Source organism: Cinclus cinclus, chromosome 17 (assembly GCF_963662255.1).
Source record: "Cinclus cinclus chromosome 17, bCinCin1.1, whole genome shotgun sequence".
Lineage (NCBI taxonomy): Eukaryota > Metazoa > Chordata > Aves > Passeriformes > Cinclidae > Cinclus > Cinclus cinclus.
In genome coordinates this window covers 12,882,633-12,897,493 of record NC_085062.1, presented here as the reverse complement: position 1 = coordinate 12,897,493, position 14,861 = coordinate 12,882,633, and the positions used below count along the sequence as shown (strand labels likewise).

Genomic DNA, 14,861 nt, shown 5'->3' with positions numbered 1-14,861 from the left:
AAGACCTGTAAATTCCCTCACCCAGCACTTATAACCAAGCCATGATGGAAGCATCCTTAAGGATAAGATCCAAGTCTCACACCATCCTGCAGAGTCAGCAGCAGTTGCTGTTTGGACATGAGTGAGCCCAACCTCCTCCACAGCACTAAACTGTGGGAGCAGAGCAATCCATCTTGAAACCAGCCTGGAACCAAAGAGCATCCCCCCACCCCCACAGCACCCCTCAAGTGTCATGTGGACAAGAAGTGTCCCCACAGAGCTGTGGCAGCACTTTGTCCCCAGCAATGAAGCACAGCAAGGAGCTGCCTCAAGAACAGGAAAATAACAAGGAGCAACAGCAAAGCACCATATGGATCCAGAGAGTGCCATGGACAAACAAGCTGTCTGGAAACACCAATTATTCATCACTGTTTAAAAACAAGCAGCTAGAAGTCACCAGGAGCTGCAGGGCTGTCCCAGAAACCTGTGTGCTCCAGCACCCAGAGCGAGAACAAACACTCCAGGACTTGTCTGCAGATGGACAGGGTGTCACAAAAACCATCCCAGGAGAGCATGTTGGCTCATTCTACCATGTACAAGCTAAATGTAAGGAAAAGTTTTCCCCTCCATGGGTGGTCCAACACTGGAAGAGGGGCCTGGAAAGGCTCTGCAAGCTCATACCTTGGAGATTTCAGAGGCTGGAGCATAAGCGTGATGAGGAGCAGCTGAGGGATCTGGAGGAGCTCAGCAGGGACCTTCTGGCTCTGCACAACACCCTGACAGGAGGGGCCAGCCAGGAGGGACTGGCCTCTGCTCCCAGGGAATAGGGACAGGAGGAGAGGGAACAGCCTCAAGTTGTGCCAGGGGAGGTTCAGCTTGGATATTGAGAACATTTTTTCATGGAAAGAGTGGTGAGGGTGGCACAACTGCCAAGGGCCATGGTAGAGTCCCCATCCCTGAAAGGATTTAAAAGCCATGTGGACGTGGCACTTGGGGACATGGGTCAGTGGTAGACTGGTCAGTGCTGGGGGAACAGCTGGATCAGAGGATCCCAGAGGTCTCTCCTGGGCTCCCTCAATCCCCATCATCTCTAACATCATCAGTGGTTTTCAAGCTCCTTCCTGAACTCCCCTCCTCAGCTTTCAGTAGAGTCTCAGCACTAGAAACAGGAAAAAATCCTCTGGGTTGTGTTCAAGCCCTTATGATGCCAACCAAGAGTTAACTGTTGGATAAACAGAGCTGATGAAGAATGCTGCTCTGTGAAAGGAAGCTTTTGTAGGGAAATGAGCTGCAGGATGACCCAGAGAGACAGCTAAAGTGCCCCAGGCACCCATAACTACTCTAAGAGGGGAGTTAATTCTGCTTGATGGAGAAGCCTCTCCCTTTCCAACAACGACATGATTTTCCCCTCTCCATTTGTCACTGCTTTCATTCTTACATCCCATGCCCACACAAAACACTGCTGAAGGCTCTCCAGACACCCAACCCACAGGTACCCAGCTCCAGCCCATCCTACAGAGGAGCCAACATAGCCCAGAGCTCTCAGAAAGGTCAGTGAGCTGCTGGGAGAACACAACACTTGGAGCATCCATGGTCACATGAGCCACTGCCAATCTTCCATGAATTAATACTCACCTGAAGATCCTCTCTAATCTCCTTGAAAACACTTATCTGTTCAAGGTGATTAGATTCTCCCATACAGAGCTGCTAATTATAGATAATGATTAATCTGAGTGGCAGCCTGCAAGAGGAGCTCAGAGAGTTTGGATCATTAGCAAGTCAAGCAGACTAGTCCTGCATCCCCAAACTGCCTTCCCACGCTGGCATCACTGAATCAGCCAAAAAACTTGGTTAAAAACAACCTAAGAGGAACAACCAAGGCCAAGTAAAATGGTCCAACCATATTGCTGTGGATTTAGGAACTTCCTAAATCAACACACCTCACTCCAGAGGAGGGTACTGCACAGGAACTCCTCAAGAGTTCCTCAGCAGTTGTTATTTTTCACAGGTTCAGAGCAGGGACTACATAGCAAAGGCACATGAAGTTTCCCTGGCAGCAAGACTTGATGTCTTCATCGATGTAGCCAAGATACAGGAGGCTATAAATGCTCCATTTGGGAAAAATGCTGTGATTAGAAGCTTTAATTCAGCAAACTGTCCCTGTGAAACCAACTGGGCATCAAACAAGCGTTGCACTCGGCTGTTGGAGCAAACCCTTCAGAACAGCTCCAAAGGATGGCATAGCACCCACCCACGCACCAGCACCACCAGGGATACCAAGGGGACGCCCGAGATTTCAGCAGCTCAACTCTGCAAAACAAAATCCTCCCAGGCAATGTGACAGGCTGGGGTTTAAAGCTAAAGAGCGAGCGGTAGGAAATCCAAATGGAACTAAAAGCTTCAACCTGGAACAAAATCAATCCATGCAAGGAGGCAGCTTGGGCACCAGGGGACAACTTCCCCAGTTTAGATGATTTTAGCAGACAAACAAAATGAAATTTCTACAAAGCTACTCCTGAGCAGCCGCAGCTAAATCAGGTGGGCTGTGCAGCTACAGAGGTGATAACACAAGGAGAGCACAGCAGTTCACCTGCAAGGGCAGGAAAGGAGACTTCTGGTGTGGGGCCTGCTGGGCTGGGATGAGCACAAAGAGACAGCAGAAAGCAAGACCCCTGACTCTCAGAATGCCAGAGACCTCTGTAGAATATAGATAGATAAATATAGACACATGCTCTTTATCAGTCTACAGGCAGCAGCCTGACACCTGCCTGGCTCCTGTCACGGAGCTAGAATTCATATCAAAACAGAACTGCCAGTTTTTACCCCAGACTGTCTCCAGGGAGTGCTCCCAGATGAGCAATTCACTGCTTCAGAGTGCTGGTTTTGAAGAGTATCATGGAGGCTTTTCTCCATTTAAGAAACATTTCACCACGTGTTCTGCTCTGTATTTTTGTACTTCTGACTCACAACCAAATTAATTCAGTTGTCATCAAGCCCAGTGATGAAAAGAAGCACAAAACCCTCCGGCATCCCTTTCCCCAATCAGCTGCTGAAGGTCTGCCTTGCCTGAAAGCTTCACAAAGTTTCAACTCCTTCACATGCTGCTCAGAGTAATTTCCTTGGGTGTTTCTGTTTGTTGTTTAAGCCGAAAACAGATCAAATGGTCTTAAAATAAACCAGGTTGTTCCCACCTAAAATAATTGTTGAAGAAAATCACTTGTTCGCTCGTGACAGACTTTGCATCAACACATAAAAATAATATTCTGACATGGTTACAAGTGGGGTGTTAAACTCCAACAGCCTTTTTGAGCTAAGGCATTCCAGACAGGATTACAGTAAATTAGCTGAATTACTGAGAGGTAATTACATTTTTTTGGGGGGAGTTGTTTGGCTTAAGCTCTTTGAGGGTTTTCAACAACACCAAGTACATCAACACATAATTTACTTTCTGCATTGTTACCTGCTGTGGTCCTGCCCCAGGACCCAGGTTCCAGGTCTCTCTTAGAGCTGGAAGAGTTTATATTCACATCTGACAGGGAGCTAGAGCTCTGCGATCTGCTTCAGACTACATGTCAACAGCTGGAGCTGAGATGAAATCAGCTGATACTCTTTATGTCGGGAGGAAAAACAGCTCTGGCATATAACCTTTACAGAGAATTCCTGTCTCATGGGGTTTGGCACTTTAAAGACTTATTATTTTATAAAGCTCAACCATCTCCAATATCCAGGATTGTACAGCCAACATATTCTGCACAACACTGAGGGTGACAGAACACTTGTGTTCCAAGTGACAAGAATAAACATGATCCAAATCACAGAACCCCTGAATGGTCTGGGTGGAAAGGGACCTTGAAGCTCCTCTCATTCCACCCCCCTGCCACAGACAGGGACACCTTTCTGGAGGATAAAAACACCAACATCCACGATTGCATTCTCACCACTCAAGTGAGACAAGCAGCACAAGAGAAGCTACAAAAGATGACACCGCTCTGGACGCAGCCTCGGGGTGTCTGACACGCTCCTCGCCGAGCCCACAGCCCGTCTGCACAAACCCACCGCGTCAGACAGCGCAGGGAGCCAGGCACAGCTCGGCAACACTGCCGGAGCTTCCTTCCGTCCCCCAGGAGCACAGCCCCCAGCCCGGGCTGACTACCTAAACCAAACATTCCCAGCACAACATCCCAGGCCATCCTCCCACCGCCACCGCAGCGCCCGCAGCCAGCGGCACTGCTGGGGGAAGGATTCCCAGGCTCTGGCACGGTGCAGCAGCACTAGGAGCGGGTTACACAGCTGAGGGAGGAGGGTTTGGGCTGTTCGGCTGGAAGGTTGTGATCTGGGCAGTTGTAGCAGCCGGAGCCGCTGCAGCAGGAGCGGAGGGATGGAGAGAGACAAGGATGGGAGATCCAGGGCATTCCATCATCCCGGGGCCCCGCTGCACTGCAGCGGACCCCGCCGCGGCTCTGTAGGATCGAAACACGAGTTTGGCTTTAAAAGAAGCAAAAGAGCCCAAACCAAGCAACACGAGGCGATTTGCACTGTGAAACCGCGGTGTGTCCCCCCGCTCCCAGCGGCCCCTGCCCGGCCCCCAGCCCCGGTACCTGTAATAGCTGAGCAGCCCATTGCTGAGCACGAACCAGCGACGCTGGTAGCCCTTCAGGTAGTTGGTCCACTTGAAGAGCCACCCCTTGTAGGTGTCGGAGCCCGGGGGGGCAGCGGGCGGCCCCCCCGCCGGGCCCCCGCCGCCGCGGCCACCCGGATCCGCGCTCATGGCCGGCAGCTCGTGGCAGGCCAGGCAAGGGACGGTGCTGAGGAGCGAGACCAGCCCGCGGGTGCCACCGCCGCAGAGCGCGGCCGCCTTCCCCATAGACCCCGCGGGGCCCGGCCGAGGCTCCGCCGCTCCCGGGGCGGCCCCGGCCCGTCCGCACCGACCGGGGGCGGCGCCGCCGCCACGTGACCGCCGAGGGGAGGGGAGAGGAGGGGAGAGGAGGGGAGAGGAGGGGAGGGGAGGGGAGGGGAGGGGAGGGCGGAGGCGGCGCGCGCTCTTCCCGCCCCGTTCCCGCCCCGCCGCTGGGGGGCGCGCGCCGCCCCCGCCCTCACCCCCTCCCCGGCCATTTTGGCCCCCTGTCGCCATTTCGTAGCGGGAGGGGAATGTTGGAAGTTGTTCCGTGTAAATCTTCCCGTAAAAATTCTTACTGGGTGCTGCCTGTCTTGCTTGGAGGAGAAGCCCCATCCTACTGTCTCATTCACCTGCTGCCTCCAGCAGCACGTGGGCCTGGGTTTTGTGCCTGAGCAGGTACCTGCCCACAGGGCAGTGTGGAGGTCTGTAGCAGCTGCTGCCTGGCCAGGTATCCCCACGTCTCCTGAGGGTTCTTCCCTTTCCTCATTCCTCTTTCTCTTCCCAGCCTTTTTTTTTTTTTCCCTTTCCTTGTTCCCTTCCCCCTTTCTTCTTCCCCCTTTATCCTCTTCCCTTCATTCTCCCCTCCCCCCCCCCCCCCCCCCCCCAATCATAGATCACATCTCACTCATCTGCCTGATCCACTCTGATCCCCCTGATCCTATTATCTGCACCCATCACTTTCACATACTGTCCCAGCCGTGCCAGGGGCTTTGGAGGCTCTCCCAGTCCTGGGAGTTCTCTAGAGAGGGCACTGGGCTCCAAGCCTTGGGATCCAGGCTGGGCAGTTCCAAGGGTGAAGGATGCTCCATGCACTGATGTGGGCTGAGCTCCTGCCCCTCTGGAGCTGGGTGAGTGATTCCTCCTTGGAGAGTGCTTCAGCCAGGAGCACTAGGGACATAAAGCCTGTGGGGCCACTCCTGGGTCTGCAACAGCCTTAGAAGTGCTTTGGACTCCAAAGGCTGCTTTTCAGAGAGCCATGGAATGGGTTGGGGTGAAAGGGACCTTAAAGCTCATCCTGTTCCACCCTCTGCCAATGGACAGGGACCCCTTCTACTATCTCAGGCTGCTCCAAGCCCCAGTGTCCAACCTGGCCTTGGACACTTCCAGGGATCCAGGGGCAGCCACAGCTGCTCTGGGCACCCTGTGCCAGGGCCTGCCCACCCTCCCAGGGAACAATTCCTTCCCAGTATCCCATCTCTCCCTGCCCTCTGGCTGTGGGAAGCCATTCCCCCTTGTCCCAAGTCCCTCTCCCACTCTCCTGAATCCCCTTTAGGCACTGGAAGGGGCTTTAAGATCTCCCTGGAGTCTGTTGGTGTTTGGGGACTGACACCTATCTGACATTTCTGGACAGGAAATGTCGTTGATGTAACTACACCGCAAACTATCCACATGGGTACCAACTTCTCCAAGTCTCATTGATCCCAGTATCTCTTGTGGCTGCCAAGAAGGGAATGTGCCTTCCTTGGCCATGTCTGAGGAGAGAGGCCTCACCAGTGGCCTACTCTCTCCTGGGAAGGGAGGCTGCAAGGAAGGGCCCTAAAATCAGGAGTGGGCTGTCAAATCCATACAAGCAGGATGTGACAGGATGAGGGGAAATTGCCTTAAGTTGTGCCAGGGGATGTTTATATTAAATATTAACAAAACTTTTTTTAATGTAAAGGGTCCTAAAGCCCTTGGACATACTGCCGAGGGAAGTGGTAGAGTCACCATCCCTGGAAGTGTTCATAAAACATGTGGATGTAGCATTTGAGGACATGGGTTAGTGGTGAACATGGCTTGACTTGATGATCTTAAAAGTCCTTTTGAACCTTAACAATTCAATACTTTTATCTGGAAGAGCTCAGACACAGCAGCTTTGCCAGGGAGAGAAAAGGGATCTGGGGCTTTATTTCTTGCCCTTGCCTTTGCCCTTGCCCTTCTTCAGTTTTGACTTGTAGGTGGACCGTACCAAGTAGCCTTTCCAGAAGGCCTGAATGTAGTTGGCAGCTTCGTTCCTCCTGGCCTCTTCCCGTGCAGCTTCCTCCTTCTTCTCCTTAAGCATCCTGCGCTCCTCCTCAATCTCGGTGTACTCCTGGAGCAGCAGTGCATGTTTCTCCATCAGCAGGGACAACTGATCCTTCTCCTCCTTGTAGACAGCTTGGAGCTCCTCATATGTGGCCTGGCAGGACAGCAGGGATCAGGAGCAGGTCAGCAGCTCTTCCTCACATCCCCAGGGTCCTGAAACCCATCACAAAGTCCTAGAACCTCAACTGCTTGGAGCCTTTCCAAAGGAATTCAAAAGGAAGGTATGTGCCCAGTACCCAGGGAATTTCATGAGATGCTTGGTGCTCCACTGAAAAATGCTCCCACAATGGAAGATTTGGAGAACCAGCAGTGTGAAGGTGGGTCTGCCTTGACAAATTCTGCCCCAAATATGGGGCTCCTCCCTCTCTGCAGACAGGAAATCTAAATAATCCCATTATTAAACATCTGGCAGGGGGATCATTCCTTACAATTAGCAGCAGCTTTCAGGCCCCTCCCTGCATTTTGCTCTATAAAGAATCCAGCAGCTTTTATCCAACCCCATTAATAAAACAGGAAAGCCATGAAGGCCTTTCCAGAGGCAAGTTTTGGGGGTGCCTCAGCCTGTTATGGCTCAGCTGGGTGCAAGCTGTTTTGTTTCCTAACACCCACCACAAGCCCCAAGGATTCAGCAGGAACAGGAGCAGGATTTGGATACCAGGTAGGTCCATGAGGATCGAGGATTGGAGCAAAACTGAAAAACCTGTTTCCTGGCATCAGGTGGACATCCCAAACAGAACATGGTGACCTATTTGCCCCCAGATGCTGTGGGATTTAGCACTGGATGTAACTTTTCCTAAAGCCAAAGCAGCAGACACAAGGCAGAACAAAGATCCCTTTCCTGTTGTTCACCTGAATGCAGAACTGCCTCTCACTTCCTCGGTAAGAGCCATGTGTCCCTTTGGACAGGAATCTACCTGAGCAAATCCCCTCAGGGCAGAGCAAAGCACTTAAAACCAATACCTGTTTTTCTGACATGTCTGTGTCATATTTCTGGACCCATTTCTGAATTTCCCTCTCCGCTTCACACTTTTCCTGAAACACAAAACAAGATCAGATCCTTGCAGACATCTGAAGGCCTGGTAAGAAGTATCCTGACTGAGAAAATAGGGAAACTTTGAGCCACAGTATCATTATATCTTATTCTTATATCAGGGAGGAGTATTTCACCTCCTCCCTGTGACAAGCTTCCCCACTTGACACATGTGTGGTTTGCCCTGGTTTGAGGATTCTCCTGGGACATTCCCAAAGGGCTTTATTTGGTTTACAGCATGGAGCTGGGAGGCTGAACAGCACCTGGAAGTTGCTTTCTGCAGAAGGAAGTGAACATGTCTGATGGAATGTGGTAATTCATTGACAAAGTAAGGCAGCCAGCCTAAAACTGAAGCAAGAGAGAACTGCAAAACATAAGCGAGGAGCAGAAAGTATTCAGGAGATGGTGCCTTTTAAAATAAAGAGATCTTTCTGGCTGTAAAACAGTTTAGCAGTGGCTGTACTGCTGTACAACCTGGGGCAGTTTACCTCCAGATCTAGATGTGTGCTCTGTGGAATCACTCCTGCTCCATTTCCTGTGTGGCACTGCCCCAGGATGTCCCAAGGGCTCCCAGGGCATCACGAGGTCTCACCTGAGTTATTTAGACCACAAGTACAACTTGTACTTGCAGACAAAAGGAGGCCTCTGCGGTCAGTAAGTGCATCTGCTGGGGTGCTGGAATGAGCTGAGCTTTCCACAACCAGTCTTGCTGTGGCAGGAACTGCAGCAGGAACTGCTTGACACTACCACTCTGCCAAAGATTTTGGGTGTTGTACTGCAACTCTAACTTGGGTTTGATGTTTTGTCAGTGCCCACCCCTTCATGCTGCACCACCAATGCAAGAGTGACAGACGCCCCAGCACCGTGTGGCTTTCCTGCCCATGGGAGGCTGTGCTTGTTTGGAGAGGATACCCAGGATGAGCAAAATGAGAAAGAAAATGTCCTTTTTCCAGTTCTCGATTCTCTGTGCCACCAGTGTGTTCTGCTCAGGGCAGAGCTGTTGCTACAGGGGCCTGAGCCTGCCTGCTGCTCCTGTTGCTCCTCCTGTATCTGCTCAGCCCTGGGGACAAGGACTTTGGCGTGCTGGTGAGGGCTGGACCTGCCCCAACCCTGAAATCCCCCAAGCCCGGGCTGAGCCCCCAGCATGGGCAGCAGGGGAGGGAGGGATTCTGCCCCTCTGCCCCACCTGCAGAGCTGCCTCCAGCCCTGGGGCCCAGCACAGGAAGGACCTGGAGCTGCTGGAGAGAGTCCAGAGGAGGCCACAGAGATGCTCCAAGGGCTGGAGCCAGGCTGGGAGAGCTGGGGGTGTTCACCTGGAGAAGGATCCAGGGAGAGCTCAGAGCCTCTTCCAGGGCCTAAAGGGGCTCCAGGAGAGCTGGAGAGGGACTGGGGACAAGGGCTGGAGGAACAGGACACAGGGAATGGCTTCCCACTGCCAGAGGGCAGGGCTGGATGGGATATTGGGAAGGAATTGTTCCCTGGGAGGGTGGGGACACCCTGGTACAGGGTGCCCAGAGAAGCTGTGGCTGCCCCTGGATCCCTGGGAGTGTCCAAGGCCAGGCTGGACAGGACTTGGAACAGCCTGGGATAGTGGAAGGTGTCCCTGCCCAGTGCAAGGGTGTGACTGGATGGGCTTTAAGGTCCCTTTCCATCCAAACTATTCTGGGATGATTCTATGAAATCACATTTTCCCCTCATTCAGCCTAGCCTGACTCCTTGGCTTGTCTGTTCTGCAAGCTGGGCAGAGCAGGACCTGCTGAGCCCTCAGCATCAATCCCATTCCACCTTGAGCACTAAATCAGTTCTAAAATATGCCTTCTACCAAACCAGTATTGTTTTCTCTGCTCCCCCTACAGCAGATCCCTGGTTTCTCACTATCCCACACCAGTCCTGCTCCAGCCTTGCCGCCCTGAGCTCTGCCCAGTGTCACAGTGCAGTGTGAAGGTGTTCCCAGGGCCGAGGCAGCCGAGGAGCAAGATTTGTGACAGGCTGTCCCCGCTGTCACTGCAGGGCTGCTTTCCACTGCAATCAACAGAGCATGAGGACAGGGCGGGGGTACTTTGATAAACACCATGTGCATCCTGCCAGGAATGAGCAGGGACCAAGGAACTCCTTGCAGCAGGCAGCAGGCAGAGCTGACAGCTCTGCAAACAGGCTTAAGTCTCCTGTTACAGAGTTCTCCTCCCCTTTACCTTCCTGAGAACCAGCTCTGAGGCTCGATGCTTCAGCACCAGTGCATTGAAGTGTGCTCTCAGCCTCTGAATATCCTGCTTCAGCCTGGCACACCTCTCCTGGGAAGCTTTCTCATCCTCTTTGCGCTGCTTTTCCCCTTCCTTCATGATCTGCTGGATGTCAGCCTTGCAGCCCTCAGCCAGATCTTCCATGCTGGTTTTGAGGTTTTCAATTGTTTTGTCCTTCCTGTGAACCTAGACCAGAAAACAAGAGGAGTCGCTTTGGGAAATGCCCCTGAGGCATGAGGTGGGCAGGAGAAGAAAAAACATTGCAAAGATGGAGGAGATCCAAGAAGGGACCCTCAGGGGCTGGCTCAGGTAGCACTAATGACCTGCCACTGCCAGCTGGGGGAAGAGTTAGATTTGCACAGGAGCTTTGGAAGCCTTCCCCTGACTCCTCTGGGAACCTGTTAGTAAAGGCACAGAGTGAACAAACCAGCCCAAGTCCCACTGGCACTGCCACCTGAGGAGCAGTCAAAACAGATTCCCTGGAGTAGCCCTGTGGCTCCCTCAAGGGCTGGATGAGGCTCCAAGTGACTGTCTGGGGGACACAGCTCAGAGAGGGAAATCCCCAGCGGGGATCAGTGAAACAGATTTACTCACCGTGTCTTGGACTAGCTGCCAAATTGCACATAAAAATCTCCATTCCCAGAACTCCAAGGAGCAGAGGGAAAGGGGAAAGCAGGCCCTTGTCTCTGCCAGCAGTAACCACAGGGCAAAACCTTCTCAAGTCAACCCCTCTTGAAGGGAGGAAAAAGAGAAACACAGGTAGAAAACAAGAGATTGTTGTCAGGAGCTCTGGGCTTGGCACACAGGCTGGAAAGTTCCTGGGAAGTGCCCAGTCAACTATCTGCACCTCAGCTGCAGATAAAATTAAAGATTCATGTAATTTGTATAATCACTGATTAATCACAAATGCTCCAAGGCAGCTATTAGGGTTGGGAGTCACTGAAATGTTGGTTTTAAGCAAGAATAAAGACAGAGCAAATATTAAAAATGGATTTTAATCAGAGAAATCTCTCCCTGTAATGATTTTTCATTCTTTCAGCAGCAGAGAATGAAGCAGCTGGCACTGTCACCCTGCCAGGATACCACCACAGCCATTTGTGCCTGTCTTGCCACTCCTCTGGAACTCAGGGACTTAAGTTGTTTAAGTTGGCTGGTGATGACAGCTTCAGAACATGCCAAATTTGAGTTGAAAAAAAATCAAGCATGCAGTAAGTATTTTTTATTATCTTTTACAATAAAAAGATTTTTAAATTTTAGATCTGGTTTAGAGAGGATTTCTGGAACTTGCTCTTTAGGAACTGCACTAAAGGGATCTGTTTTTAGTTACCAAGGTTTTGCTTCAGTAACACTTGGTTGGAAAACACATTCCCACAAGATCATACCTCCTCATCTCCAGTCTGGATGGCTGCTGTGAGCTCTTCCTGTAGAGCTGAGATAATTTCTGTGTTTTTCTCAACCCGGAGGGAAATGTCTTCCATGAATTGAATCTTTTCCTTCTCTTCATCAGGACTGGTCAGGAGCCTCTCGAGCATGAAATCCCGGAACTCCATAAAGGCTTTGATAAACTCATCAGCTGGTGACTGTCTCACCTGAATTTCGTATTTCAGTCCATGGTAAAGCAAGGGGTTGGCTAGGAAAAGCCTCAAGATGTTTCTCAGGGAACATTTCAGGTGTTGCTCCACAGCTCTCCTGCTCTCCTCATCTCCAGGGCTGGAGAGCAGGTGCTGTACTTCCACTGAAAGCTTCTGATGCTCCAGAAGGCTGCTTGTGATCTCAGGTCCCAGCATCGTAGCATACCTCTCCAGGGAGCCAGTAATCCGTAGGATCAGCCTAGTGATCTCCAGCTTAACAGTGGTTTCATCCAAGACAGTCAGGATTCTTTCTATCTCCAGGTTATCAGGCTTTAACTGGTGTGGATCTAACACTTTCCTGACACCTAATGGGATCCCTGCCTTCCTTGGGGTTGCCATGCCCTTCACCAAGGTTCTTTTCTTCAAGAGGATACTTGGAATGCAGCTGGATCCCCTGTTGCCATGGATTCAGTTAAACACCAGTGGCCTGGGTGGTTTGAGGTCTAGAAAGGACACAGGAGCTCTTGCACAAGATGATACTCTGGAATAAAATCCACGTCCCTGTGCTGCTGCTGTCATGCAATCTCCCTTTCTGGATTTTCTCTGTAAGAGGAAAACGTGGTGACAGCATTAGAGAAACAATGTAATTTGGGAAAACACTAGAGTCTGAGATAACCCCTGAGTTTTCTCTCAGTCTGGGCAGGGGGTCAGGAGGTGGGGTTGAGGATTAGAGCCGATCTCTATCCCAGAGAAGCTGTCATACACCCATGGGAAGGGGGTGATGGATTCCTGGCTTTGAAGGGTGGTGGGGAGAAAGCTCCCAACAGCTTCTGAGTAGCAGCTGAGGTAGAGCAGCACAAGCTGCAGTCCCCAGGGGGCTGTGGAGAGCGGCTTGGAGAGCCCTGGAGGGAAGGCAGGGCTCGCAGTGGAAAACCTCTACCCTTCCAGGCCTGTCCCTGTCAGGGAGGAGGTGGGAGAGGGGATCTGGCAGGACTGGCAGGGACCGAGGAAAAGAGGAGAGAGGGAGAGGAAGGGGACAGCTGTAGCGGGCGGGCCGACAGGGCGTGGAGGGTCCCCTCGGGTGTGGGTTTGGGACAGCAGGAGGACCCAGGGACGGGGCAGGGTGATCCAGGTGGGGAGGAGCCCCGTGTGAGGGGCGGGCGGCTCGGGGCGCCGGGGCGGGAGGATCCAGGGGGTCTGTGGGACCCCGGGGGTGGGCCGGGGTGTGTCAGGAGTCGGTTGCTGGGGGGTGCCGGCCCCAGACGGCCTCCACCCCCTGCAGCGCACCCAGTTCCGGTTCCGGTTCCAGTTCCGATCCCGATCCCGATCCAGCCGTCAGCGCCTCCCGTTGCCAGGCGACCCGAGGGGGCGGGACCTTCGCGGCAATTTACAGAGAACGATGATGGCCCCGCCCCCATCGCTTGATTGGCAGCGCCGCTGTCCAATGAGGAGTCCCGCGGCGCGGGGACTGTAAGGGATGAGAGAGGTGTGCTGTTCCCTCCGGGCTGCCCGGATCTGTATTCCTGAGAGCATGACAAATAACCTGAAGAATAAACTTTATCCCCCGAGTTCACATCTGCCCGGCGCGGATCAGCCCAGTGGATGTCCAGGAGCCCCGAGGGGCTGTTCTGAAACATCAGTACACAAAGAAGTTCCCCCAAGCCGCACTGTTAACGTGACTGGTTTCACGGGGCCATAAAAGTGATAGTTAACCTCAGCTGATGAAGATGCTGATGTTGTGCAGGCTGAGCTAATTGATTACTTGTGAGTTAATGACATCTGCAAAGAACATGATGGCCCTTGAACACTGCGCCGCAGCAGTGCCTCACCCTCTGCCTAGGCAGTGACACGGATGCCCTCGGGAAAGGATTTGGTTTCCAGCAGGAAACATGGCAAAATGCTGAATTCCAGACCATACTCACAGTGATGCTCTGTCCCTCACAGCAGCTGGCACAGCACAGTGGTGGAGTGGCTGTGCCCTCACAGGCAGCCTTGTCCTGGATCCCAGCCTTACCTGGCCTGAGCAGCTCCTTTATTTTTGTGCAGGGGTTGTCCAAGTCCATGAATAAATCTGCAGTGCCCACTGCTCACCCATTCCCAACTGCTTCCCTACAAAAAGTAAATTAGGTGGGAGATGTAGTGGGGTCACCAGTGCTGGGCTCTCTGGTGTGGCACTGGTGAGGATGGATGTGGGGACACTTGGCTTTCCTGCCCACCTGGGCATATCTGATACCACCTCCAGCACCCCCAGGTCATTTTCCTCCAGGTTCCTTACCTGTGGAGCAGTGACCTCCATGCGGGTTCCCTCTTGCCATGAGAGGCTCAAGCAAAGGACTGATTGGAATCAAGAATGGGTTTGAGTGTGACAGTGAGTCTGGGTTTGGATATGCCCAGCCCACTGTGGGAAGAAGGGGCAGCTGGAACTGCAAGTCTGGGCCAGGCTGTCCTATAACATCCTGGAAAGCACTCACCTGCCCAGGAACACCTTCTCAGGCTCTAATTTGGCAACTGGGATCACACTAGATCTAAATCCAGAAGATCTGTGATTTCCTGGCTGCACTAGGGTTGAGAGCACAGCAGAGCTGTGATTTGAGGTTCCAGAGGGGTGTGCTGTCAGTTGAATGTGTCCTCATGGAACTCACCACATAACAGAGACCAGCACTTGAGGCATGGAGAACTGCTGCTTTTCTTGACAAGGATTCCAGAAGGGATCCCCGACCCCTTTGAAAGGCTGACACATGTCCTGCAGATATTTTGGAATGAAATCTATAATGAAAATAATGTCTTTCCAAAAACTGAGGAGTGTCCTGATTGTTTTGTTTGAAATGTGCCACTGCTCTCCAGGAAGTGCAGACTGGGACTTCCTGACAGCCATGACCTGGAGATGGTATCAACTGGCCAGTGACTGTCACCAGAGTCCCCTGTGTTCTGGTGTGCACAGCCTGTTTGAAGGGACAGCAAGTCTTTGTGACATCCAGCGGAAGAGGAAGGAAAGGGGTGGAGCCGTGGGTCGCATCCAACCCTCCTCTAAAGTAGGGAAGACTGTGGATCACTGCTGCTCTCTCCTGGATCTGGGTAAT

At 52.4% G+C, this 14,861-nt stretch overlaps 2 protein-coding genes across 4 annotated transcripts in view; both read right to left on the bottom strand.

The window, feature by feature from the left end:
* OSBP2 (oxysterol binding protein 2) overlaps positions 1–4,888 on the bottom strand; it is a 91,845-nt gene extending 86,957 nt beyond the window's left edge. For 2 of the 3 annotated variants that reach the window (XM_062504543.1, XM_062504545.1), the window contains exon 1: positions 4,578–4,888. In XM_062504543.1, coding sequence (XP_062360527.1) covers positions 4,578–4,843 — 266 coding nt within the window. In that variant the 5' untranslated portion in view covers positions 4,844–4,888. The remainder of the gene's footprint in view (positions 1–4,577) is intronic. The other variant, XM_062504544.1, reaches the window with a different exon arrangement.
* A 1,873-nt stretch (positions 4,889–6,761) lies between these two features.
* IQCD (IQ motif containing D) lies at positions 6,762–12,397 on the bottom strand. Its single transcript, XM_062504524.1, is given in 5 exon segments — positions 6,762–7,034; positions 7,901–7,972; positions 10,163–10,396; positions 11,593–12,207; positions 12,210–12,397. Coding segments are annotated over 5 exon segments (1,230 nt in total). The 5' UTR covers positions 12,246–12,397.
* Between the last annotated feature and the right edge of the window lie 2,464 nt (positions 12,398–14,861).